This window comes from Odocoileus virginianus, chromosome 20 (genome assembly GCF_023699985.2).
Source record: "Odocoileus virginianus isolate 20LAN1187 ecotype Illinois chromosome 20, Ovbor_1.2, whole genome shotgun sequence".
In the NCBI taxonomy this organism is placed as follows: Eukaryota; Metazoa; Chordata; class Mammalia; order Artiodactyla; family Cervidae; genus Odocoileus; species Odocoileus virginianus.
This window is the reverse complement of record NC_069693.1, coordinates 44447463-44472374: the sequence shown is the minus strand read 5'-3', so window position 1 is coordinate 44472374 and position 24912 is coordinate 44447463. Positions and strand designations below refer to the sequence as shown.

At 39.0% G+C, this 24912-nt stretch overlaps 2 protein-coding genes and 1 long non-coding RNA gene across 4 annotated transcripts in view; 1 reads left to right on the top strand and 2 right to left on the bottom strand.

Annotated features, from left to right (window-relative positions):
- The window catches only part of NETO2 (neuropilin and tolloid like 2), a 71405-nt gene extending 64244 nt beyond the window's left edge, over positions 1–7161 (bottom strand). For both annotated transcript variants that reach the window (XM_020905247.2, XM_020905248.2), the window contains exon 1: positions 6559–7161. In XM_020905247.2, the coding sequence (XP_020760906.2) occupies positions 6559–6592 (34 nt within the window). In that variant the 5' untranslated portion in view covers positions 6593–7161. The remainder of the gene's footprint in view (positions 1–6558) is intronic.
- Positions 7162–7296: 135 nt separating this feature from the next.
- On the top strand, positions 7297–24616 carry LOC139029927 (uncharacterized). Its single transcript, XR_011482246.1, has 2 exons — positions 7297–7527; positions 22634–24616. It is a non-coding gene; the product is annotated as an uncharacterized lncRNA (long non-coding RNA).
- The window catches only part of ITFG1 (integrin alpha FG-GAP repeat containing 1), a 300650-nt gene continuing 296326 nt past the window's right edge, over positions 20589–24912 (bottom strand). Inside the window, exon 18 of the mRNA XM_070451355.1 lies at positions 20589–20984. Coding sequence (XP_070307456.1) covers positions 20925–20984 — 60 coding nt within the window. The 3' untranslated portion in view covers positions 20589–20924. The remainder of the gene's footprint in view (positions 20985–24912) is intronic.

Below are 24912 nucleotides of genomic sequence, written 5' to 3'. Positions count from 1 at the left end.
CATATAATATTTAATGATGTTTTAATAAAAATCTTAGCTTTTTTCTAGATACTTAAAATGCTTCTGATGGTCATCTTAAAGACTTTTCCATATTGGCCAAGAAAAATATAAAAAAATTCATGAAAATAATATGCTTAAAATAATAATGCATAAAAATAATAAAGCTACAAGAATTGTAAAATGTAGCAATGGTGGAGGAAAAAACTGGTATCTGTCAACAAACATTACTAGCATTCACTGCATTACAGGTAGCTGAGTCAGTCCCTGGAACTACAATGAAACAAAAAGACATGGTCTTTATTCTCAATGGGCTTCTAGGTTAGAAAATGGAAGAAAAGAAAAAAGCTCAGAAACAGACATATATGTCCCAGAATTTATTACAATTTATATAATATTTGAAATACTTGTTGAGAGGGCAGTTTTAATGAATGGTTCTGGGATAACTTGTCAATTATTTGGAAAAAAAGTAGATCCCCTTTTCAAGCTAAATAGAAAAATTAATAGCAGAATGAGAAAAAGGTGAATTCATACTTTTGGGTAGGGAACAACTTCATTCACAAAAGACTGAAACATAAAAACTACAAATAAATGGGAAAAAAAGATTATGCCACTAGAGAAAAGAGCCAAGAAAAAAACAATGGAGAAATTCAGCCTTACTAATATAAAAAATACAGATTCTAGTATCGGTCAGGATATAGGAAACTGACTTACGTTGTCACTGGACTGTAAAGTGTCACAGCTTTGAGGAGGTTAATCTGGTAATATATATCGAGGATTAAAAATGTACACATCCTACTCAGTTCTTCCATGTTTGAGAAATAAATTACTGGGACAGCAGTTTTCAAACTTTAGTGTGGATCATATTCACCTGGAAGGTTTATTAAAACACAGACTGGGGGGGGGGGGGGCGGGCGGCGTGTGTGTATGTGTGGCATTACTTCCAGAGATTTTGATCCAGTAAGTCTGGAGTGGGGCTTGAAAACTTGCACTATAACAAATTCCCTAGTGACGCTAACGCTGTTGGCCCTGGAACCACACTTTAAAGACAGCTTCAACAGGAAAGTGATAGTATACAGAAAGAAACAAAGAGGCTGAGCTGCTTCTATCTTACTGTTCAGTTGTACACGACTTCATTCCCAAGGTCATCTTATGGGCCAGTATAGAGGCTGGAGTGCCAAGTACTATATGTTTACAGCTACCATGCCTGCATTACACTTAGCAAGAATGAGGAAATGACACAGGGCATTCCTCCTTCCTTTAAAAACATTTGCTTAGAATCTACCATAATGTCAAAACAAAAATTCTAACTGAGTAACAAAACCACCACCACTCCCCCAAAGTTGAACACACATGTAACTGTCGGACTTAGTCACATGGGCATACCTAATCCCAAGGAAACCTGGAAAATCTAGTATTTATTTTGGGTGATCGTGTGCTTAAAGTTGAGAGATCCACTGAAAGGTAAAACGGATATTGGAAGAAAACTGGTTACTTCTGCCATAGTCTCTTTTATTTTATTTTTCATTTATTTTTATTAGTTGGAGGCTAATTACTTTACAATATTGTAGTGGTTTTTGCCATACATTGACATGAATCAGCCATGGATTTACATGTGTTCCCCATCCCGATCCCCCCTCCCGCCCTCCTCCCCATCCTGAACCCCCCTCCCGCCCTCCTCCCCATCCTGAACCCCCCTCCCGCCCTCCTCCCCACCCCATCCCTCTGGGTCATCCCAGTGCACCAGCCCGAGCACTCGTCTCATGCATCCCATAGTCCCCTTTAACCTACTCTGTACCCACCAGCCAGTGATCCTTTCAAAATATAGATCAGATCACATCACAGCCTTTCATAAAATCTTCCAACAGAGTCCCATTCCATTTAGAATAAATCTATACTTCTTACTCTGACTTCAGAAGTCCTATGTCCTGACCATCCTGCTGACCTTCCGACTGCTAGCTACAGCTGCAAAGGCCTTTCCATTACTCCAACACACCAAGCTAACTCTTGCCTTAGGGACCAGTTATTCCTTCTGCCCAGACTCACGCTGCATGGCTGGTTCCTTCCTGTGACTCAAGTCTTGTGAGGGCTCTCCGACAGCTAAAGAAGCTCCATATTTTCTTCATCTTGTTTTATACATAAACAAATACATAAATAATAATGCACAACAAACAAATACATAAATAGTATTTCAATTACGACTTATATTACCCACTATTATTATCTGTCTCTTCCTACTAGAAAGAGGGACTTGTCTGATTCACTTATGCATCTCTAGTGACGAGAAGACTGGCTGGCCCACAACAGCACTCAAAATTAGATGAATATATGAAGTGACTAAGCATAATCCTGGTTATATCTCCTTTGTAACAACAACACACAGCACAGAGAGCCAGACTAACAAATTAACAAGCACAAACCTTGGTTAAGAGCAGGCACACAGATGACCCAGCTTCTTTCCTTTGAGCATAAGTCAGGGGACAAAAGAGAATAGATTGTTTTCCTTTTCAGATATGCTACTTCTCTTACTTTTATCAAGCTAACTCACTTTACCTTTGTTAGTAATTAAACATACCTCTTTCTAAGCTTTCCTGTTTTCAGCATCCAAGTGGTAAAGGTAAGGTTTGGTAAACTTGTCATGAGATCCCATAATGTAACAACTGCCTACCTGGTCTCCCTGCATCTGTTTTCTGAAGCAGAACGGAGTTAAACTGGAGTCCATATACTTGAGGTAGTAGTAACTTTTTGTTCCAAAGAACAAAAAAGTACCCTAGTTTAATCAAACTCAATTTTACTTTTTAGTTAAGAAGGAAGATGGAGCTTGAAGAACTCTGGGATCACTCCAACCATTTCATGCTAATCACACTGCCAATCACTTCAAAGAAAGCATAACTGCAGAAGTGCTTTTTCTTGCCTGCAGAATGTGACAACCTTCTTGTTAGTCAAAACGCTCTGGAGATGGCAGTATAGTTGTATGCTCTAAGAACATCGGAGTCTTCCTCAGACATCCACAGCAGCTACCATCGGATTTTAACGGGACCAGGTTACATTTTGATGAGTATTTTTGATGTCTTCTTACCCACTAACACTGTAATTTCCAATATATTATCCTGGGCATACTTAAACCAATATATTTAAATGTCATTTTGACTAGGACAAATTGAACCTTCAGATTAGTACACCCTGTAATTTCATGAACAAATATGCTAATAAGTGTCAGTTAATCTGGGTCACTCTGATGAGCGACTGAGAAGGTGAGGCCCCACAGCAATCAAAGCAACCTTGTTCGATTTTTTTAAGACCTACCTCTCCTCCCTCCACCAAGAGTTCCTTTGAGGGAGTTCTGTTAAGCAAAGTTTGGAAACCTTTTAGGATTCCCCTTTGCAACTTAAAGACCACACTAAGTGGGATCTCAAAGTGCCCCAGGAACACATTAAAAAAAAAAAATCAATTATTCTGAAGAATCATAAATTTTAAAATGACAGGGGATTGTGCTGAATTGGTAGTAACCAAGAGCAGAACTTGGATTATTCTTTAGAATTTTAGATAATGAACTTTACTTATATAATAGTTAATCTTTTTTCTATCTTATTCCTAAACGGGCTTTGAAAATGGCTTTGATTTGAACTTATAATGTGCATGTGTGTGTATTACAGCACTGTACGTTTTTCCTAAAAGGTCAGTTTGGTTTCAAAACAGATAATTAGATTCAAGTAATCAAATTATCAAATTATAATAAAACCATCATTTAGTCAGATTTCTCAACGGTACTAATAAAACATTTTGTCTAACTCCCAGGGGTAGGGGGAGGAAATAAAGTTAGCTTTTAACAAGGCTATCTATGTTTAAAATCTTCCTTCTTAAAAGGATAACTTTTCAGTATGGTACTTATTTTTCTGTATTGTTTAATTTCTTGAAAAAGACTTAAGGATGAAGGACACGAGTTATTATTTGTCACAATATCAAATAAGATTTTTAAAATACAGTGCCACTTATGCACTGTAACACCATAAATTTAACCACAGTTTATAGATTTAAATATAATTGAGTATAGGATTCTCCTGACACAAGTCTGCAGAATGAACAGTGGAAAATGGGTTTATAAGCCTAATATTTTCATGTGACTATGATACTTAATTTTGATACAAGTCAAATTTTATTAGACTTGGAGTGATCATAAACCGTTAAAAGTGAATTATTCAGTTTTAACAATATATGAAAGGTTTAAAAGCCTAGCAGAGTTATCCTTTTGTTCTCACTGCTGAAAGTAAAACCTAAGAATCAATGGCATCTTAAAGAAAATTACCTTCTACTTAAAATTCCACACACTCATTATGGCTGATTTGTTTTAGTAGAAACTGACCATAATATTCCAAACAAGGCTTTTGGTAGGTAATATCTGTAATTATGCAGATGTTAAATAACTGCTTCTGATAAGAACCTCTTCAATGTTGAAACAATTTACACCTTAAGAGCTACTTTTTTATGCACTGGTGCACACAATGAATGGAAGCACCAGAAAAAGCCAGCATTTTTTAAAATGTAATTTTTTAAGATTAAAAACACCAATATTTGTATAGGTAACACATGCATTTGGTTTAAAAAAAAAAATCAAGTGATACAAATGGGTGGGCAGTGAAACAGAAGTCTTCCTTTTACTCTTCTCAGTCTCTTAGATCTTTTTCTTAGAATCAACTTTTGTTAATTTCTTGAATCTTCCCAGAGGGATTCCTCCTATGTACAAGCACATATCCATGAACTTTAGAAGACTTAAAAATAGCTTGCTCTAGTAAGCCTTGCTCTAGTAAGCCTAACAACCACAAGTTAGTCTGAACTTTAAAAATACATCAGCGTGTAAAAATAGTCTAGGCTGCATAAAAATAGTGTAGAAAAAAAGAAAAGCCAGGTATTACCGAAATTCATTGTTCCCACTGTAGCTCTGCCATCAACCACAGAATCCTTTCCTGAAAGGTGCAAACACTAAATGCTTCACGCTGGTGGCCAGAGAGGGCAGTGTGTACCAACGACAAACGCAAAGGCAGAAAAGCTGCAAAACCCTTCACCACTCCGGGAGTATCAGATTCCGTCCTATCCAGCCCAGTTTCGTCAAGTTCTGCAGGTAGAGCTGTATAACAGATCTACGTGATTTCTCCCCAGAGGGGGCTACTCAGATGGAACGTCCTTATTATACTGAACATCCTAAGGGAATGAGGACAACGAAGCAAATTCAGATAAGGAGCACTATCACAAACCCTACTGTGCGAATGATTTATTTTGAAAAAGTAAAACAAAATCTTAATTTCCAAGGAATGGCGATGTAAATTGGGAACTACAGACAGGAAAGACTATAGAAATTAGTTTCAGAGTTTTAACATTTTAATATAATGAGGAAATCATTAATGATTTATGGAGTGACTGAAACAGTCCTAGGTTACCTTTGTACAAATTACACATATATAGTGGAGAGCTAAATTGCTGATATCTCAATTATAAATTTAGAAATATATGGAGTAATTTTTGCAACTAAAATTGAATGCAAAATCATACTGAATTTTTCAGTAAAACAAAATTCAAAAGTGTTAATGGGTGGGAAAAACCCAAAATTTTTCACTGTACAAATATTAAGATACAATGAAAAGCGGTATATGGTACCGCTAATCAATGCCTTAACGCCTTACCCTATATTTTGAAAAAGAACATTTCGTAACATTACAAATACACAGCTATTCAGTTTTCAATCTAAGTCAGTAGCAGAAAAGAGAAGCCCTTTATTGGTAGTGGTGTTTTCCTCTCAGGGCCGAAAAAAAGGATTTATTCAGTTCGATTTTCAGAAACAACTTTGTATCACAATCTTAATTATCCATGTACATAAATTTTAATCTAATATTACACCTCCTGGAAAATGCAAAGCAGCTGTAGTATGTTTTGGAGCTTTGTGGACTTGGCAAGCCGACTGTTTTATTTCCCGGTACAACAAACCAGAAAGAATCAGACAGCGGCGGCAGGGTATCTGAGGTCCCGGGAGCGCCCGGGCGCAGCCCCGAGCAGCGTCTCCGGGCCGGGCCGGGTCGCGGCGCCCGCAGTGGTGCCGCAGCCTCCGCGGCCGCAGCAGGTGGGACCCGGCCGGCGGGCAGGCCGTTTCGCCGCCAGTCACCGCGGGGCTTTTCGAGAACCGCTCCGCGACGCCTCAGCTGGGCTTTTTATTGTTCGCTAGGACTGACTTTCTGTTACTAATACTGAAAAGACCAGCCTTCGCTCCACTCGCCCGAACCCTACAACTTTGCAAAGCGATGTACGGAATTCCGAGGAAGAGGCGCGAGGGCACAGCTCGCAGGGCCGGCTGGGCCGCCGAATCCCGATGAGCTTCCCGGGTCCCCCGCCAAGGTACACGCAGAGAGCTAGGAAGAAGCACTCGCGGAACAAGTGGATCCCAGCGGGAGCGGGGATCCGCGGTCCGCTCGTGCCAGACAAAGGGGCGCGTCGGGCGCCCGGCGCCGGGCAGGGACGCGAAGAGGCCGGCCTCGCCCGCAGGGGGCGCCGTCCGCGGCCCCGGGCGCTTACCTTTGAGGACCGAGCAGAGCTGCTCCAGGGCCATGATCCCAAGCGGCCCGGCGCCTAGCGAGGGGCCGAGGCGGCGATGAGGAGGCGGCGGCTGCGGCGGCGGCTGCGGCGGCGGAAGCGGGGCGCTCACGGCTCGGCGCGGCTGCAGCCCCGCTCCGTCCCCATCGCCCGCCACCAGGTTGCTCCCCGCGGGGCAGGGCTCAGGTCCTGCGGCCCGCCATGCCCGAGCCCCGCGGCGGGCTCTCGCGCTGACCCAGCCCCTCGACGGCCGCCGCCTCCTGCTCCACGGCGCTCCGTCCCATCGACCGCCTGGGAGCCCAGGAGCTCGGACGCGAGGGCCGGCACCGCCACCGGCCGCTCCGCCTGCGGCCGCAGCTGAAGTGCGGGGCGCTGGGAGCCCAGGCTCATTTAAGCTGGGAGCTCGAGCGCCGCGTGCCGGCCGCGCCGCCTGCGCGCATGTGCCCGCCCCCCGCCCCCGCCCCCGCCCGCGTGCCCCTCGCACCCCTCCCGGCCAATCGCCGGGCGAGCCCGCCCGCGGCCTCGCACCCTGGGTGGGCGGTGCGCCCCGCTGGCTGCCGTTGGGCTGGGGGCGGGGCCAGGAGGTCTGGGGCGCCGGCGTCTCGCCCGCGCTCTGAGAGGAGGGCGCGGAGGGAGAGCCCGACCCGTCCCCCGCCCTCCACGGGGCGCGGGGTGAGCAGGTCCGAGTCCTCCAGGCCTTCCGCCTGAGGGAGGGATGGGGCTCCGCCGCCCGTTGGACTCGGCAGCCCTGGCCCGCCTGCCCACCCCCGTCTGCCCTCGCGGACGGAGAGGGGGCCCTGACCCTTCACCCTCCTAGGACCTCAATTCAAGGTCAGAGCTCCGCCCTCTTCCGCCCTGCGCGACTACCTGCCTCGGCGGGCGGGCGGGCGCGCACCTGGGCGGGGCTCGGGACCGAGCGAGTCTGCGGTTCTCACCTGCCTTTAGCATCAGGTGAGTTAACGTGACCCACGGTGATGTTTACTAAGTTACCGACCCGCTTCCCGGGTTGCCGGCACAGCACCAAACACTTCACGTATCAACTCTGTGATCCTCGATTCACCTCCTGCGGGATGGCAAAGAGGAGGCGGGGAAGGTTAAATACTTTGTTCAGGGCCACACAAGGAGTGAGGGAGGCCGGGTGGTGAACCCAACAGGTCCGCCTCCAGAGATACCCTCTTTACCACCGAGCCATGCTGATGGTGTCACTTGACTCTGCTGATACGAAATCTCCACATTTGTAAACAACTGCATAGTATGTGGTATTAATTCCGTTTTGTTTTCTCCGTAGTGATCATCATGCTTTGAAATTACCCTGCCCATCTACTACTTGTTTATTTGTTCATCACCTGAGTCTCATTTACCACACGATTAAAACAAGTTGCTTGTGATATGTGCCAGGGAAACACCCATGATTAAGGCCCTAGAGTAAAAGAATATTTATACCTGTATCTGACACATAGTAGGAACTCCATAAATATTTATCTAACAAGTTAAAGTTAAGGACAAATTGTGGCAACTGAAACTCTTTTTCCTTCTGTCTCTCAGAAAGTATTAACAAGGTCTACAAGTGAAAGCATATTTAACATCAGTTAATATTAAGGTAGCCCTTCGCCATGTGCCATGAAAGATACATGATGTGTATATTTGGCTTCTTGAGGACAACTTACCAAGAGTTAAATTGATACTGCATGCAAGAACCAACTAGTAAATAAAGCATTTTAGGAGACTTTTCCACGGATAGAATAAAGTGACTCATTGAGAGACTAGGACAGTATTAAGATTATTAAATCTAAGTCACAGACAGTGGTGGACAAGAAGAATTAGGAGGAAGGAGCCCTCTCAGCTTCTGGAATAATGGTTCTTTTTTTTTTTTTTTAATGCACTTTTATTTTTCTTTGGCTTCACTGGGTGGGTCTTCTTTGCATTGCAGGGGCTCAGTAGTTGTGGCTCGCAGCCTTCCTTACCCCTCTTCATGTGGGATCTTAGTTCCCCTGTTCCCTAACTGGGAATCAAAAACCTGGGGCCCCTGCCAATAAAGGCAGATTCTTAACCACAAGACCACCAGGGAAGTCCTTGGAATAATGGTTCTTAATGCATAATTATTGGCTGAAGGAAGAATCCGTTTGTGTATGATGTCATCAGAGAATGCTTCGTGAAGGAGGTGACACACGAAGAATGAAAAGTCTGTGGATACCAAGTGGAGAGGAGAGAGGGTAGAAGAGCTTTCACATCAGGCAAGGAGCAGCAGCAAGCATCTTTTTTTGGGGCAAATGTGGTGATTGGGAGTGAAGATGAAGTTGAATATGGTGGGTTTGTCTATGGGGATTTTGCTTAATTGCTAGGTGAAGGAGTTTATATCTGACTCAGGAGGCCAGAGGGGCAATTTTTAATAGTGGAGCAGTGGAGTTCTGGAAAGATAAATCTGGCAGTTGAGTTGAAGATAAAAGGGGACAGAGTAAAACAACTGTAGTTAACAACTGTAGTTAAAGTGTATACACAGTACTGTTTCATTTAGTCTAGTACCTCTTACTGGTAGTAACATTTTGGTGAAACCCAAGAAGTCTTTTCTGTAGTATGTTGGCTGGGGAGTAGATTCCCAAGGAGTGGTTTGGGAATGTTCATTTTGTGGCTACCTATTAAGACACCTATTTTTTGGATGTAATTGTCTACAGTAGATCTTCCACGGAATGTGGTAAAGCACAGATCATAGCTGAGATTACTGTGTGACCATATGTTGACTAAATCAAAAGGAAAGCAGTTTGCATCTCTCTCAGCTGGGGAGTTCTGTTTTTGAAATATTATTTCCCTGGAAAACACCCAGTAGCACCCAGTCTGTTCCCAGATGACCTCCAGTGCCAGGTGATTGAGAATTCTGCTGTCATTGCTGCTTGCCTGGTCTTTCACACATAGATCTAGCCTCTGACACTCCTCAAGAACATTCCTGTAATTTACATTTTGTTTTCTCTGACCAAGTCTTCTGTAGCTCTTGAATGGCGTTGTGGAGCATTGACTTACTTTAAAAATGCTGCATTTTATCTCCCATGTTTATGTACCAAACAGATTTTTATTGTCTCTCTCTTTTGCTGGAGTTTGGGAACTCCATTTTATGAAATGATAGCCTAGAAAGGCAGGTTATGTTTAGAGATGGTTATGAACTGAATGTTTCCCTCAAAATACTTGTGTTGTGGTTTGAACCCCTAGTGTGCCTGTATTGGAGATGAGGCCTCTAAGGTTAAATGAAGTCATAAGGGTGAGACCCTGACCCGATGGGATTAGTATCTTATAAGAAGAAACAGCAGAGAGCACAGGCATGGAGGAAGTGCCAGGTGAAGACCTGATGAGAAGGCAGCAGCCTGCAAGCCTTCTTACCAGAAACCAAATGTTTGGAGCCTTAATCAGGGATTCCAGCCTCCAGAACTGTGAGAAGATAAATGTTGTTTCAGTCACTTAATGTATGACATTTTGTTATGGCAGCCTGAGCAGACTAATACAGAGATATACCATAACTAACGAAGATACATAACCAAACTAATACATATAAAATCTATTTGTAGTAAAAAAAAGGGGGGGGGTTGTCTTATACTGTTTTTCTTACAGTGTGAATATATAACTTCAATGATGAAATTTAGTGAAAAGCAAAATTATATAGAATCTCATTGTATGAAGAGTTCAATATATGAAGATTTCAGTGGGGTTTTTAATGGAAGGAAAAGAGGAAGTTTTTTTTTAGTTTATTGAATTAGTTGGCTTGGGTTCTCATGACTACATGTCATAGACTGGGTGATCTACACAATAGAAATTTATTTTCTCACAGTTCTGAAGGCTAGAAGTCCAATATTAGGGTACCAGTAGGGTTGGTTTCTGGTGAGACCTCTCTTCCTGGCTTATAGACTGCAGACTTCTTGCTATGTTTTCACATAGCCACAAACTCATGTCTTTTCCTCTTCTTATAAGAATATCAGTCAGATTGTATTAAGATCATACTCTTATAAGAATTACATTCTTAAAGGCCCTATCTCCAAATATAATCACATTTTGGCTTAGAGCTTCAACATATGGATTTGGGTGGGGGGAAAGGCAGTTCAGTCCATACACTCATAGACCAAAATTATCCCTGTGCCAATGTTATTGAAGAAGGCTTGTCTAAAGGGAGTCAAAACCGGGTCATTTGGTAATGATGTCACCTAAACCTGTTTTCAAATTTCTGCCTAGTATAATTGCAAAGCAAGAGAAATTTTAAGAAATGTTGTCTTCTACCAGTGCTTAAGTATTTCAACTTTATCGGGGAAGATTTCTGGTCATCCATTTACTTGAGAAACTTAGGTTGTAATTATATATTTTAGAATAACATTGTTAACATACATGTATCTTTTTCTTAAAAGCCAGAATCTCCTTTTGAAAGATCTGTTTACTTTATGTTTAACCCTGTTTACTAAAACTGAAACAAACGCACATCTCTTGGTACAGTAATAGGCATGTAGTGGTATCTTTCCATGGTCTTAATATTCATTTCCCTAATGGCAAATGATGTTGAATATCTTTTCATGAGCTTAGTTGCTATTCATGTATCTTTTTTTGGGGCAACGTCCAAGTTCTTTCTCACTTTTAAATTGGGTTATTGTTTAGTTTTGAGAGTTCTTTTACATTTTATACATTCTGGATATGTCTTATTGAATATATGATTTGCAAATATTTCCGTTGCATATGTAGCTTGTCTATTCATTCTCTTGAAAGTGTTTTTGGCAAAGAAAATAATTTTAAATTTAGACTGTTTTCTTTTATGGATCATACTATTGGTCTTATTTCTAAGAACTCTGCTTACTGCAGTTCATGAATGTATTGTTATATGTTTTCTTCTAAAATTTTGATAGTTTTATCTTTTGCATTTAAGGTTATGATCCATTTTGAGTTAATTATTGTATGAGGTGTGAGGTTTAGGTCAAGGTTCTTTTTTTTCTTTGCATATGGATGATCAAATATTCTAACAGTACTGTTTATTTCAAAGACCATCTTCAACTAAATCATTTTTAAACTTTTGTCAAAGAGCAAACAGCTATATTTGTGTGGGTTTATTTTTGGACTTTCTCTTTTGTTCCATTGATCTATGTGTCTGTCTTTTTGCGAGTGCCACATTATCCTGATTATTGTAGCTTTACTATAAGTCTGAAAATCAGGAGTTTGACCTTCAACTTTGCCATCTTTTCCAAAATTATTTGAAACTATTCTAGTTCCTTTACTCTTTCTTATAAATTTTATAATCATCTTATCTATGTCCAAAAAATACTGTTAGAATTTTGACAGGGATATTATTAAATCTGTAGATCACTTTGGGGAGTGTTGACATCTTTCCTAGGTTGGATCTTCCAGTCTATGAACACAATATCTTTTATGTCTTCCTTTATTTCTTCCGCTCTTTCATAGTTTTCAGCATACAGGTCCTATGCATGCTTTGTTATTTTTATACATAAGAATTTCATTTTGGGGATCTATTTTAAGTGATATTTAAAAGAATTTAAATTTCCAGTTGCTCATTGCATTTATATAGGAATATGATTGATTTTTTGTGTTGACCTCGTATCCTGCTGAACTTGCTGGATTTTTTGTGTTGACCTCGTATCCTGCTGAACTTGCTGAATTCACTTAGTTCTAGGAGGTTGTGTGTGTGTGTGTATAGATTTTCTAGACTACTATGTCATCTGCTAATAGGGACTGTTTTATTTCTTCCTTTCCAGTCTGTATGCCTTTTCTTTTCTTGGCTTATTACTTTAATTAAGTTTTCCAGTATAGTATGGTAAATCAACTGTATTTCAATTTAAAAAATTAAAAGATCTTATATTAAAACAGATATAAAAAAAGATTTTCTGTATTATGTTAAAAATTATCAGTGGGAGAGGACATCCTTACCTTGTACCTAATCTTAGAGGGAAAGCATTCAGTCTCCCACTATTGAGTATGTGTTAGCTGTAGTTTTTTTTTTCTTTTTTTAAATTAATGCCCTTTAATAGGTTAAGGAGGTTCTATTCATAGTTTAGTTAGTTTTTTAAAAAATTGACATTGGATGTTAGATTTTGTCAAATTATCTTTCTGTGTCTATTGAGAGGATGAAATGGTTTTTCTGACTTAATAGTATGGTAAATTATATTGCTTTCTTCCCCTTCAAATAGTGAACTAGTTTTGCATTCAGGGATGAAAAACACTTGGTAATGATATATTATCTTTTTTATATATTTGTGCACAAAATTTCCTACTGTTTTGTTGAGGATTTTTATATCTGTGTTATGAGGGATATTGTCCTGTAGTTTTATTTTCTTATAATGTATTTGTCTGGTTTTAGCATTAGGGAAATACTGACCTTTAAAAAAGAGTTATGAAATATTCCTTCCTCTTCTTTTTCTTCAAGATACTGGGTAAAATAGGTATTATTTCTTAGATGTTTGTAAAATTTGCCAGTGAAACCATCTACTCCATTGAGTTTTCTTTGGTGGAAGGTTTGTTTTTAATATGAAGATTTAACTTTAAAAAATAGATACAGTGTTTATTGATTTCTGCTTATGTGTGTTTTGGTAGTTTGTATCTTTTAATGGCAGAAAGTGAAGAACTAAAAAGCCTCCTGATGAGGGTAGAAGAGAAGAGTGAAAAAACTGACTTGAAACTCAACATTCAGAAAACTAAGATCATGGCATCCCGTCCCATCACCTCATGGCAAATAGAAGGGGAAAAATTGGAAGCAGTGAAGGATTTTCCTTTCTTGGGCTCCAGAATCACTGTGGATGGTGACTGCAGCCATGAAATTAAAAGCTGCTTACTCAAGGAAAGCTATGACAAACCTAGACAGTATATTAAAATCAGATACATCACTTTGCAAACAAAGGTCCATATAGTCAAAGCTGTGATTTTTCCAGTAGTCATGTACGGATGTGAGAATTGGACCATGAAAAAGGCTGAGCATCGAAGAATTGATGCTTTCCAATTGTGGTGTTGGAGAAGACTCCTGAGGGTGCCTTGGACTTTAAGGAGATCAAGCCAGTCAATCCTCAAGGAAATCAGTCCTGAATATTCATTGGAAGGACTGTTGCTGAAGCAGAAGCTTCAGTACTTTGGCCACTTGATGCAAAGAGCCAGTTCACTGGGAAAGAGCCTGATACTGGGAAAGATTGAAGGCAAAAGGAGAAAGGTGCAGCAGAGAAGTGATGGGTAGATAGCATCACCAACACTCTGGACGTGAATTTGAGCAAACTCTGGGAAGTAGGAGAAGACAGAGGAGCCTGACATGCTATAATCTGTGGGGTCACAATGAGTTAGTCATGACTTGTGACTGAACAACAACAAATCTTTTAAGGAACTGGTCCATTTAATCTAATTTATTGAATTCATGGGCATAGATAATTCCTCATATTTTAAAAAAATTATGCCTTTAATGTCAGTGGGATCAGGAGTGATGTCTTCCATTTTGTTCATTATATTGGTTATTTATGTCTATTCCTTTTTTCCCCTGGTTTGAGGTATATCAATATTGTTGATCTTGTCAAAGAACCATCTTTTTATTGATTTCTGCTTTAATAATTTCCTTCTATCTTCTGTTTGCTTTAGATCTAATCTTTTTTTTTTTTTTCTAGTTAAGGTGGAAGCTTAGGTTACTAATTTTAGATCTTTTTTTTTTTTTCTACTTTTAGGTTCACTTTTTTTTTTTTAAATTTATTTTTCTTTTATTTTTATTAGTTGGAGGCCAACCATTTCACAACATTGCAGTGGGTTTTGTCATACATTGACATGAATCAGCCATGGAGTTACATGTATTCCCCATCCCCATCCCGATCCCCCCTCCCACCTCCCTCTCCACCAGATTCCTCTGGGTCTTCCCAGTTCCTCTTTTTTCTTTGTTAATATATGCATTTAATGCTATACATTTCCCTTTAAGCTCTGCCTTTTCTGTCTCCTACAGATTTTGTTATGTTGTATTTTTATTTGGTTAAAAACTTAAAAAAATTTCCTTTGAGACTTCATTAATCCCATGGTTATTTTAAAGTGCATTAATTTCTACTATTTGAGTGTTTTCCAGGTATCTCTTTTAATTTAGTTCAGTTTTAGTCTGAGGATCTTCTGTAAAATTTCTGCTCTTTTGTGTTTGGGGCAGTTTCTTGGATAGCCCAGATTAGTATCTCTTTCAGCAAATGTTCCGCGTGCATATACGGCAACTCTGTGTTCTGATCTTGTTGAAGTGTTTTCTACTTCATTAGGTTAACTTGATTGGTAATGCTTTTCAGGTCATCTCTAAATTTTCTGATTTTCTGCCTACATTTTCTGTTACTCACTATAGAAGAGAATTGACATTTCCAACCTAAGTTGGGGTGTGTCTCTTTCTCCTTACATGTCTGTTTTGCTTTATATATTTATTTTATACACATTTAGGATTTCTGTGTCAAGAAGAGAGGAGGGATCTTAGCTGAGTCTACTCTCTAGCTAATGCAGTGCCCCAAAGAGGCTGACAGCCATGTGTTGAAGTTACTCTCAGAAATTAGGATCATAAATCCTTTATTTTTGAAGGAGGATCTGGACATCATAGCACCTACCAGAGAAGTAATCAGGCTTTCTTTTTGAATATGTTTTAGTGATGATTTCATAGGAATTGGTCTGTTTTGTTAACTTTCAAATTCATTGGTATTAAAATTGTTTGTAACCTCTTCCTATTTTTAATATTTACTTTATAGTTATATCTTCTTTATCATTTCTGATGTTAGTTATTTCTGCCTGCTTTGTTTTCCTTGACAGAGGCTCTTGGGACAGCCTAACTGATGAATGTGGGGGTATGAAGGCCCAGCCTTCTTACCCTAACTTAGGACAGGTTAGGAAATAGAGGAGGTCATCCTATCTCAAGACTCACTGTAGCACTGTATGAGGCATTTCACTGAGAATGCATCACAACTTGATTTCTACCTCTGCCCAGTCTTGCTTCCTTCCTTTCTTCAGTACAAGTGTTGACCAAGAGCACTCCTAATCTATTATCTGTTTTATTAGTCTTTTAAAATAACTGGCTAGGTGATGCAAAGTAGGCTGCAAGTCATCACAAGGGCTGGTTAACTTGAATTCACTAGTTTTGACTGTGCTAGGTCTTCATTGCTGCACGGGGTTTTCTCTAGTTGTGGTGAGTAGGGGGCTAATCTCTAGGTGCAGTGCTTAGGCTTCTCATTGGGAAGCACGGCCCTAGAGCATGTTGGTATCAGTAATTGTGGCTCCTGGGCTGTAGCTCACAGGCTCAATAGTCGTGGCCACAGGCTTAGCTGCTCTGCAGCATGTGGGATCTTCCCTGACCAGGGACTGAACATGTACCCCTTGCATTGGCAGGCAGATTCTCTACCACTGACCTGCCAGGGAAGCTCTTTAGTTCACTATTATACTAAAGAGTTACCCCTAAGTATCCTAGCTTATTTAAAATCCTATTTAAAACCCTAAAAGATGATCCTGTTAAAATCGTACACTCAATATGTCAGCATATTTGGAACAGTCAACAATGGCCATAGAACTGGAAAAGGTCAGTTTTTATTCCAATCCCAAAGAAGGGCAATGCCGAAGAATGCTCAAACTAGTGTACAATTGCTCTCATTTCACATGCTAGCAAGGTTATGCTCAAAGTCCTTCAAGTTAGGCTTCAGCAGTTCATGAACCAAGATAACTTCCAGGTGTGCAAACTGGCTTTTAAGAGGCAGAGGCACAAAGATCAAATTGCTAAGGGAGGGAATTCCAGAAAAACATCTACTTCATTGATCACGTGAAAGTCTTTGGCTGTTTGGATCACAACAAACTGTGGAAAATTCTTCAAGAGATGGGAATACCAGATCACCTTACCTGTTTCCTGAGAAATCTGTATGTGAGTCAAGAATCAACAGTTAGAACCGGACATGGAACAACTGACTGGTTCAGAATTGGGAAAGGAGTACTGTATGTTGTCACCCTGCTTATTTAACTTCTGTGCAGAGTATATTATGCAAAATGCCAGGTTGGGTGAATCACAAGCTGGAATCAAGACTGCTGGGAGATAATCAACAACCTCAGATATGCAGATGATACCACTATAATGGCAGAAAGTGAAGAGGAACTAAAGAGCCTCTTGATGAGGGTGAGAGAGGAGAGTGAAAAAGCTGGCTTAAAACTCAACATTAAAAAAACTAAGATTATGGCATCCAGTCCCATCATTTCATGGCAAATAGATGGGGAAAAAAGTGGAAGTTGTGGTAGATTTTATCTTCCTAGGCTGCAGAGAAACTGCAGATGGTGAAGATAGCCATGAAATTAGAAGATAGTTGCTCCTTACAAGGAAAGCTGTGACAAACCTAGACTGTGTATTAAAAAGCAGAGACATCACTTTGCTCACAGTTTGTAGAGTAAAACCTATGGTTTTTCCAGTAGTCATATATGGATGTGAGAGTTGGACCATAAAGAAGGCTGAGTGCCAAAGAATTGATGTTTTTTCCAATTGCGGTGCTGGAGAAGTCTCTTGAGAGTCCCTTGAACTGCAAAGAGATCAAACCAGTGAATCCTAAAGGAAGTTAACCCTGAATATTCATTGGAAGGACTGATGCTGAAGCTCCAATATTTTGGCCACCAATGTGAAGAGCCAACTCAGAAAAAACCCTGCTGCTGGGAAAGATTGAAGGCAAAAGGAGAAGGGGGTGGCGGAGGATGAGATGGTTAGATAGCATCACTGACTCCATGCACATGAATTTGAGCAATCTCCAGGAGACAGTAGGGTACAGGGGAGACTGGCATGCTGCAGTCCATGAGGTCACAAAGAATCGGACAGGACTTAGCAGCTGAACAACAATCATAACTTAAGCCTCAGTAATCAGGGTCTCTTGGACACATTTAAAGTTTTTGAGTTTTGAGTAGTCAGTTCTAGCTATTTGTAAAAATTAATATTTCCTGAGTTTTATTCTTTCTTAGAGATTTTCTAAAGAACAAAAGAAAAAAAAATTGAAACATGGAATAAAACACATTCTTTTGCAACTACTATATGAATTCACTGGACTTTTGTATAAATGTCTTAATTTACCTTGGTGATCTTATTTTAAGTAATATGTAAAATTATTTTTTTTTCTAAAATAATCTAGTATCCTTAGTGATTTTATTTTTCCTCTTGAAACATTTTGCTATAGGATTTCTTTGCTTGAAAAGGCTGTATCTCTGATGCCAATTCATTTTTACCTTTGATAGTTTAGTAACCACTGTCTTTAGTAGAGATGCACATCACAGATTTATGGATACTGAATCTGAGGGTGAATCTCTAGGTATATATAGTTGTAATAGCTTCCTACCTTATCAAGAGTAGGAAGAGTATAAAAAGTATGTTCATAAGTTATTACCTTTAATCCTGAGGCCTTCTTGGAGAAACTATTTTGAGAATTAAGTTTCTGAAAATAAATAGTTTTTTTTTTTGGCTGGTAGATGGAGAAGTATAACGAGTTAGTCTAGATAAATGGTGTGTTAACAACAATGTATTTATTGTATTTGCAAGTACAGGTATGTCTTGGAGATATTATGGGTTTGGTTCCAGACCACCCCAATAAAGAGAATATCATGGTAAAGCAAGTCTCATGAACTTTTTTGGTTTCTCATTGTTTACACTATATTGTAGTCTATACAGTATAGCATTATGTAATAGCATTATGTCTTTTTAAAGATACTGTACATCCTAGGGACTTCACAGTGGTTAAGACTCCATGTTTCCAATGCAGGGGATGAGGGTTGGACCCCTGGTCAGAGAACTAAGATCCCACATACCCCATGATGTGGCAAAAAAAGAAAAAAAGAAAAAAAAAAAAAGACAATGTACATACCTTAAGAATACAAAAAACAAACCCGTTATAATAGTAATGTAAAAAAATCACTGATTACAAGTCACTATAATAATTTAAAAATTTTCAATATTGCAAGAATTAGCAAAATGTGACACAGAGACATCAAGTGAGCAACTGCTGTTGAAAAATGGCACCAGTAGACCTACTCAATGCAGGGTTGCCACAAACATTCAGTTCTTAAAACAACAAAATATTTGTGAAATGCAGTGAACTGAAGCACAGTAAAAAAAAAAAAAGTTTGCATGTGATTGTTATCTTCAAATGGTTATTAAGTCTTGATTGCTCCTAGTTCCCCAAAGGAGGAGGACTGTATAAGTATAGGTCAGTGGAAGAGAGTCAAATGTTAAGTTATTGTTTGTCTCTGCAATGGGAAGTGGGAGAGAAGAAAAGAACCAACACTTGTCAAGTATCTTCTGTGCACATATTGCTACTTAAAACTCAAAATAGTGTTTTTAGGGTAGGTATCACTCAATATCCTTGTTTTATAGAGGAAGAAACCAGAGCTCAAAGAGGTAAAGTGACTGAAAGTTACAAAATGGGAGTTAGGCTCTGAATCCTGATTACTTTGACCTCAAAGTCTTGTGCTCTTTCCACTACACTCTTGAACAGCGCATGTGCTGACCTTCTATGCAAATACCCAAGTATAAGTTTCTTGTTGGATTTCTGTATCTGAGATTCTGCATCTGCAGATTCAACCAACTGTGTATTACTGTAGTACATAAGTACTAAAAAGCCCACTTTTAAGAGGACTTGTGCAGTTCAAACCCATTTTGCTCAAGGGTCAGCTGTATTTGATTCTGAACAATGTGAAACATTTACTTCCTGTCCCTTAGTGAGTGACACTGATGTTGCATTGAAGGTTAGTATCAAGATACAGAAACATAAAGTCACTGATTATATTTTTGTCATTGATATTTCATTTTCCTGTAACACTATTCCTCATAGGCTCTGACTACGATGAGTTTTAAAGCTCATGCTGTATCAGATGATAGATACTAAACCTACCTGTCTTTAAGGGCAGTGTAAAACAGCCTGGCACAGTGTTGTCGGCTGATGAATGTTTAGGGAATTTAACTGGGTATTACAGTTGGGAGATGCCTGTCTAGCCCTGTTAGGCACGTGGACCTCTTAACCTCTAAGGCTTATCATGGGCCAAAGTAATTATTTACACATTCCCCAAAATACTTTGTTTCAATACACAATATTTATTAAGACGACTTAGGTACATAAAGACATGCTTAGGTACATAAAGTAAACCACTTATATACACACCATTCTCAGTGAACTGTAAGAAGAAAAAATAACACAAAGAACAAAATTGTTTTCAAACAAGTTTTTATGTTTTATATCCATCATATGTTCGTTTGCATGTTAGGAAGTTATTAGCACTGACATATAAACTTAGATGTAACTTTTTGATGAAGTTCACAAAAATTTGCATTGAAGTCTGAATGTAAATTACAGACTCTTAACAAGCGTTTGAGAATAGAAATGTGATTGAAGATTTGCATTCCCAGATGTTTCAAGAAATCAAATGCTTTTCACTACCACGTGATAAGGATCTGTGTTCAAATGAAAATTATTGGGGCACATTAATTCTTGAAGGGTATAATTTTCAGTTAATATAAGAAAGTAATAAACCTTTATATAGGGTGTCAACCATGAAGAATTTAGGCTTTCCTAAGACTATGATTTCCACATGCCTGAAAAGAAAATCCTATGAAGTCTATATATTTTGATAATTAGTTGCAGAAGTCTGTAAAAAATGATTTAAGAATAACTAACGACAACTACCACGTATTGAAACCTTACTCTGTGCTAGGCACCAAGCTATGTACTTTGTATACATTATCCCATTTAATGTATATTATAACTCAATTGTATAAATAGTATTAGCTCTGTTTATAAACAAGAAAACTGAGGCTTAAGCAGTTAGCCACGTTCAACAAACAGCGTGTAACCAAGAGTTTAAAGCAAGTCTGACTGTGGTTCCAAAGCCAGAGTACCCAATCACTATATTGTATGACATCAGTGAAAGACCCCTCACTTGCTATCATGAGGGTGAATGGTTAAGAACTTTACCTATGATACAGTCACAGAAGTATAATTTGCATTGTTAGACTAAGAAGCAAGATTGATTCAAGTGGAATACAAAAAACCTTGCTCATTTAAATAATTTTTATTTACACGTCTTTTCCCATCATCATTATTCTAATAAGATTATAAATACATAAACACCTGAGTACATGCAACACATTCCACAAAGGGGAAAAAAGGTACAGTACAACTGAAAAAAGAACCAAAACTATTGTATACAAAGTACTTTAAAGACCTTGTAACACATTCAGACCGTATTTATTTGAACATTTTCCAATAATTACCAAGGGATGTATCATTTATAAGTAATATTCAGAATCTATTTTCTTCTATAAGCCAGGTTTAGCATTTCAGTTAATCAAGTGAATAGCTGTTCCATTATGCAATATTAAAGGCAAGTCACATGGCATCAAAATGAAATCGATGAGCTTCTTGTCGTTTTTCTCTATCATCTGCTTTCTGAAAAAGAATTTTAGACTGGTTTATAAATGATAAGAAAATGTCAAACGAAGACTTTCTGAAGTATGAAGTGGTTAATTTAAAAAGCCCTCAGCAATTAGTAGGTGTGATTTTATTATGCAATAATCTTATGAAATATTTTTATAGTTTACAGTAGCTATTCTATAATTAATGATCTCTTAAACTGAATTTAAAAAACTAACAAGAAATGTTCTTTAAAAGCTTAGTTTGTTATATATTATTTGAAAGTAGGAGTAAACATTAGATTTTGTAAGAATGGAATCAACTCTTACATTTTTCCTGTTCTTAATACTGCTGAATCTAATGATATTAAAGTGCATTAATTATTTTGGGGTTAACCTATTGATTTTGTATTGGGATATTGGTTCCTTGACTAGGGATGGAACCTGTGCCCCTGCAGTGGAAGATTGGATTCTTAACTACCCAACCACTAGGTTAAGCCCCATGTGCTTGGAATTTTGTGGGGTTAGAAAACTCCTCAGTTTTGTATCTTGCTCTCATGGAACTTACTAAAGCCTAGAATGAAAAACATACTGAAAACATACTAAATAACTCTATTTCAGGATAAAATGTTACCAAAATTCTGAGAGATTACTTTTGGTTGGCCTGATGAAAGGGAAAGCTTTGAAAGACAGCATTTATGGAAATTAAGAGGGACATTCACTATAAGCTGGGGGAAGAGCAGGAACAATCCTGGGAAGTCTGACAGGAGCATGGGAAATATGGAAGCAACTGGTAAGAGAAAGGTTGGAAAAGTATGTGGTGGAGTCAGAAGGAAGACTACCATGAAGGCTAGGCTAATGGGGTTACACATTTTAGGCAGGGGGTAGGCACCAAAGGTTTTTGAGCAGAGGAGTGCCGTGATTAAGACTGAAAGATGAGTAATCTGGCAGCAATGTGATAAATGGAGGGGAGGGAGAGAATGGAATTTGGGAGGACAGGGAGGATATAGCAAGGAGTTGAACTAAATTAAAGTACTGATGTAAGGAATTCAGAAGTGGAGTCAGCTTCAGAGATTGTATGAAGGCACATACAGGAGGGCAACTGGTAAATCCTGTAATGAGTAAGAAAGAAACTAGTTTTAAGTTGCTTGTAATTGATCTGGGTAGAAGTGTCATGGCAACAGTTTGAAGGAGGGAGCTTTAGAGAGAGATGAAGGCTGGGAAAGATTGACGGCAGGAGGAGAAGGGGACTACAGAGGATGAGATGGTTGGATGGCATCACCGACTCAATGGACATGGGTCTGGGTCGACTCTGGGAGTTGGTGATGGACAGGGAGGCCTGGCGTGCTGCGGTTCATGGGGTTGCATAGAGTTGGGCACGACTGAGCGACTGAACTGAACTGAACTGAAAGTGGCAGGGGAATGTGTATAAACAAGAGGGCATACAGCAGAAACTGTGGCAGAAAGAACAGCCAATAGGTGAAAGAGAAGTGGTCCAAGTGGGCGGGGGGGGGGGGGGGGGAAGAACCACAGTACCACAGAAGAGGCAGTTTACAAATATGTATTTTGATCCATCCTTATATGTAAAACTTCAGTTTTTAGCCACTGTATCATCATTGTGAGTCTGCTTATACTGTAATCAGACCTACTGTAAAATTAATAAAATTACTTTCTTTTCCTTCATAGGTCTAGAGCTATATAATATTTCATTCTATAGATCAATAGAACAGAATAGAAAGCCCAGAGATAAATCCATGAACCTGTGGACACCTTATCTTCGACAAAGGAGGCAAGGATATACAATGGAAAAAGACAACCTCTTTAACAAGTGGTGCTGGGAAAACTGGTCAACCACTTGTAAAAGAATGAAACTAGAACACTTTCTAACACCATACACAAAAATAAACTCAAAATGGATTAAAGATATAAATGTAAGACCAGAAACTATAAAACTCCTAGAGGAGAACATAAGCAAAACACTCTCCAACATAAATCACAGCAGGATCCTCTATGACCCACCTCCCAGAATATTGGAAATAAAAGCAAAAATAAACAAATGGGACCTAATGAAACTTAAAAGCTTTTGCACAACAAAGGAAACTATAAGCAAGGTGAAAAGACAGCCCTCAGATTGGGAGAAAATAATAGCAAATGAAGCAACAAAGGATTAATCTCAAAAATATACAAGCAACTCCTGCAGCTCAATTCCAGAAAAATAAATGACCCAATCAAAAAATGGGCCAAAGATCTAAACAGACATTTCTCCAAAGAAGACATACAGATGGCTAACCAACACATGAAAAGATGCTCAACATCACTCATTATCAGAGAATTGCAAATCAAAACCAGAATGAGGTACCATTACACGCCAGTCAGGATGGCTGCTATCCAAAAGTCTACAAGCAATAAATGCTGGAGAGGGTATGGAGAAAAGGGAACCCTCTTACACTGTTGGTGGGAATGCAAACTAGTACAGCCACTATGGAGAACAGTGTGAAGATTTCTTAAAAAACTGGAAATAGAACTGCCGTATGACCCAGCAATACCACTTCTGGGCATACACACTGAGGAAACCAGATCTGAAAGAGACACGTGCACCCCAATGTTCATCGCAGCACTGTTTATAATAGCCAGGACATGGAAGCAACCTAGATGCCCATCAGCAGATGAATGGATAAGGAAGCTGTGGTACATATACACCATGGAATATTACTCAGCCATTAAAAAGAATTCATTTGAATCAGTTCTAATGAGATGGATAAAACTGGAGCCCATTATACAGAATGACGTAAGCCAGAAAGATAAAGAACATTACATCATACTAACACATATATATGGAATTTAGAAAGACAGTAATGATAACCCTATATGCAAAACAGAAAAAGAGACACAGATGTACAGAACAGACTTTTGGACTCTGTGGGAGAAGGCGAGGGTGGGATGTTTCGAGAGAACAGCATGTATATTATCTAAGGTGAAACAGATCACCAGCCCAGGTGGGATGCATGAGGCAAGTGCTCGGGCCTGGTGCACTGGGAAGACCCAGAGGAATCGGTTGGAGAGGGAGGTGGGAGGTGGGATCGGGATGGGGAATACATGTAACTCCATGGCTGATTCATGTCAATGTATGACAAAACCCACTGCAATGTTGTGAAGTAATTAGCCTCCAACTAATAAAAATAAATGGAAAAAAAATTTCATACTATGTTCTGAAACTTCAGATGAAAGTAAATAGGGTCACCTCTATCTTAACTCTTCTTTTTTAAATATTTTAATTGGAGGATAATTGCTTTACAGTGTTGTGTTGGTTTCTGCCATGATCTTCTTAAGTTGAAATTTTAAAATCAACTGACTGTGTAACTTTGTTATCATTTTTTATATGGAAGGAGTGATTTTTTTTGACAGACAAACCTATGAACATTTATTAGAACAATAATATATTCTCTTTCATAGATAAAACTGGTAACAAAAAACAGATGGTAATTTTAATGATCATTTTAAGTATCAGAATCTAAAGGGAATAGGCGCAAAAAAGGAAGACATTTTTGTGACAAAGAAGCCCTTTCTGGAGAACATTTTTGGAACCTCCTAGCTGTGTAATGAATATATATTCATATACAAATAGAAATTAGCTTTTTTCCTTTATACTAATAAATTTATGTGAAAGCCTTTTGTTTCTCCTCATTAATATTATGTAAAATATATATTTTTGGAGTTTTGTTTTTAATTATTATTTATGGTGTTATACTATAGAACAGAAATCAGTCTTGTTTAATGCAAAGAATACCTGCTATTAATAGATGGAAAGGATGTTTATCACTTTGATACTTCCCACCTTAACTCTCTCTGCTCTAATTTTTTATAGAGATAGCTATTATTCCCAGGAAAAAAAGTCCATGGCTTTATTATTAATAGTAAATAGTGAACACAGGGTCATTTAAGAAATGATTATTATTTTTAAGGCC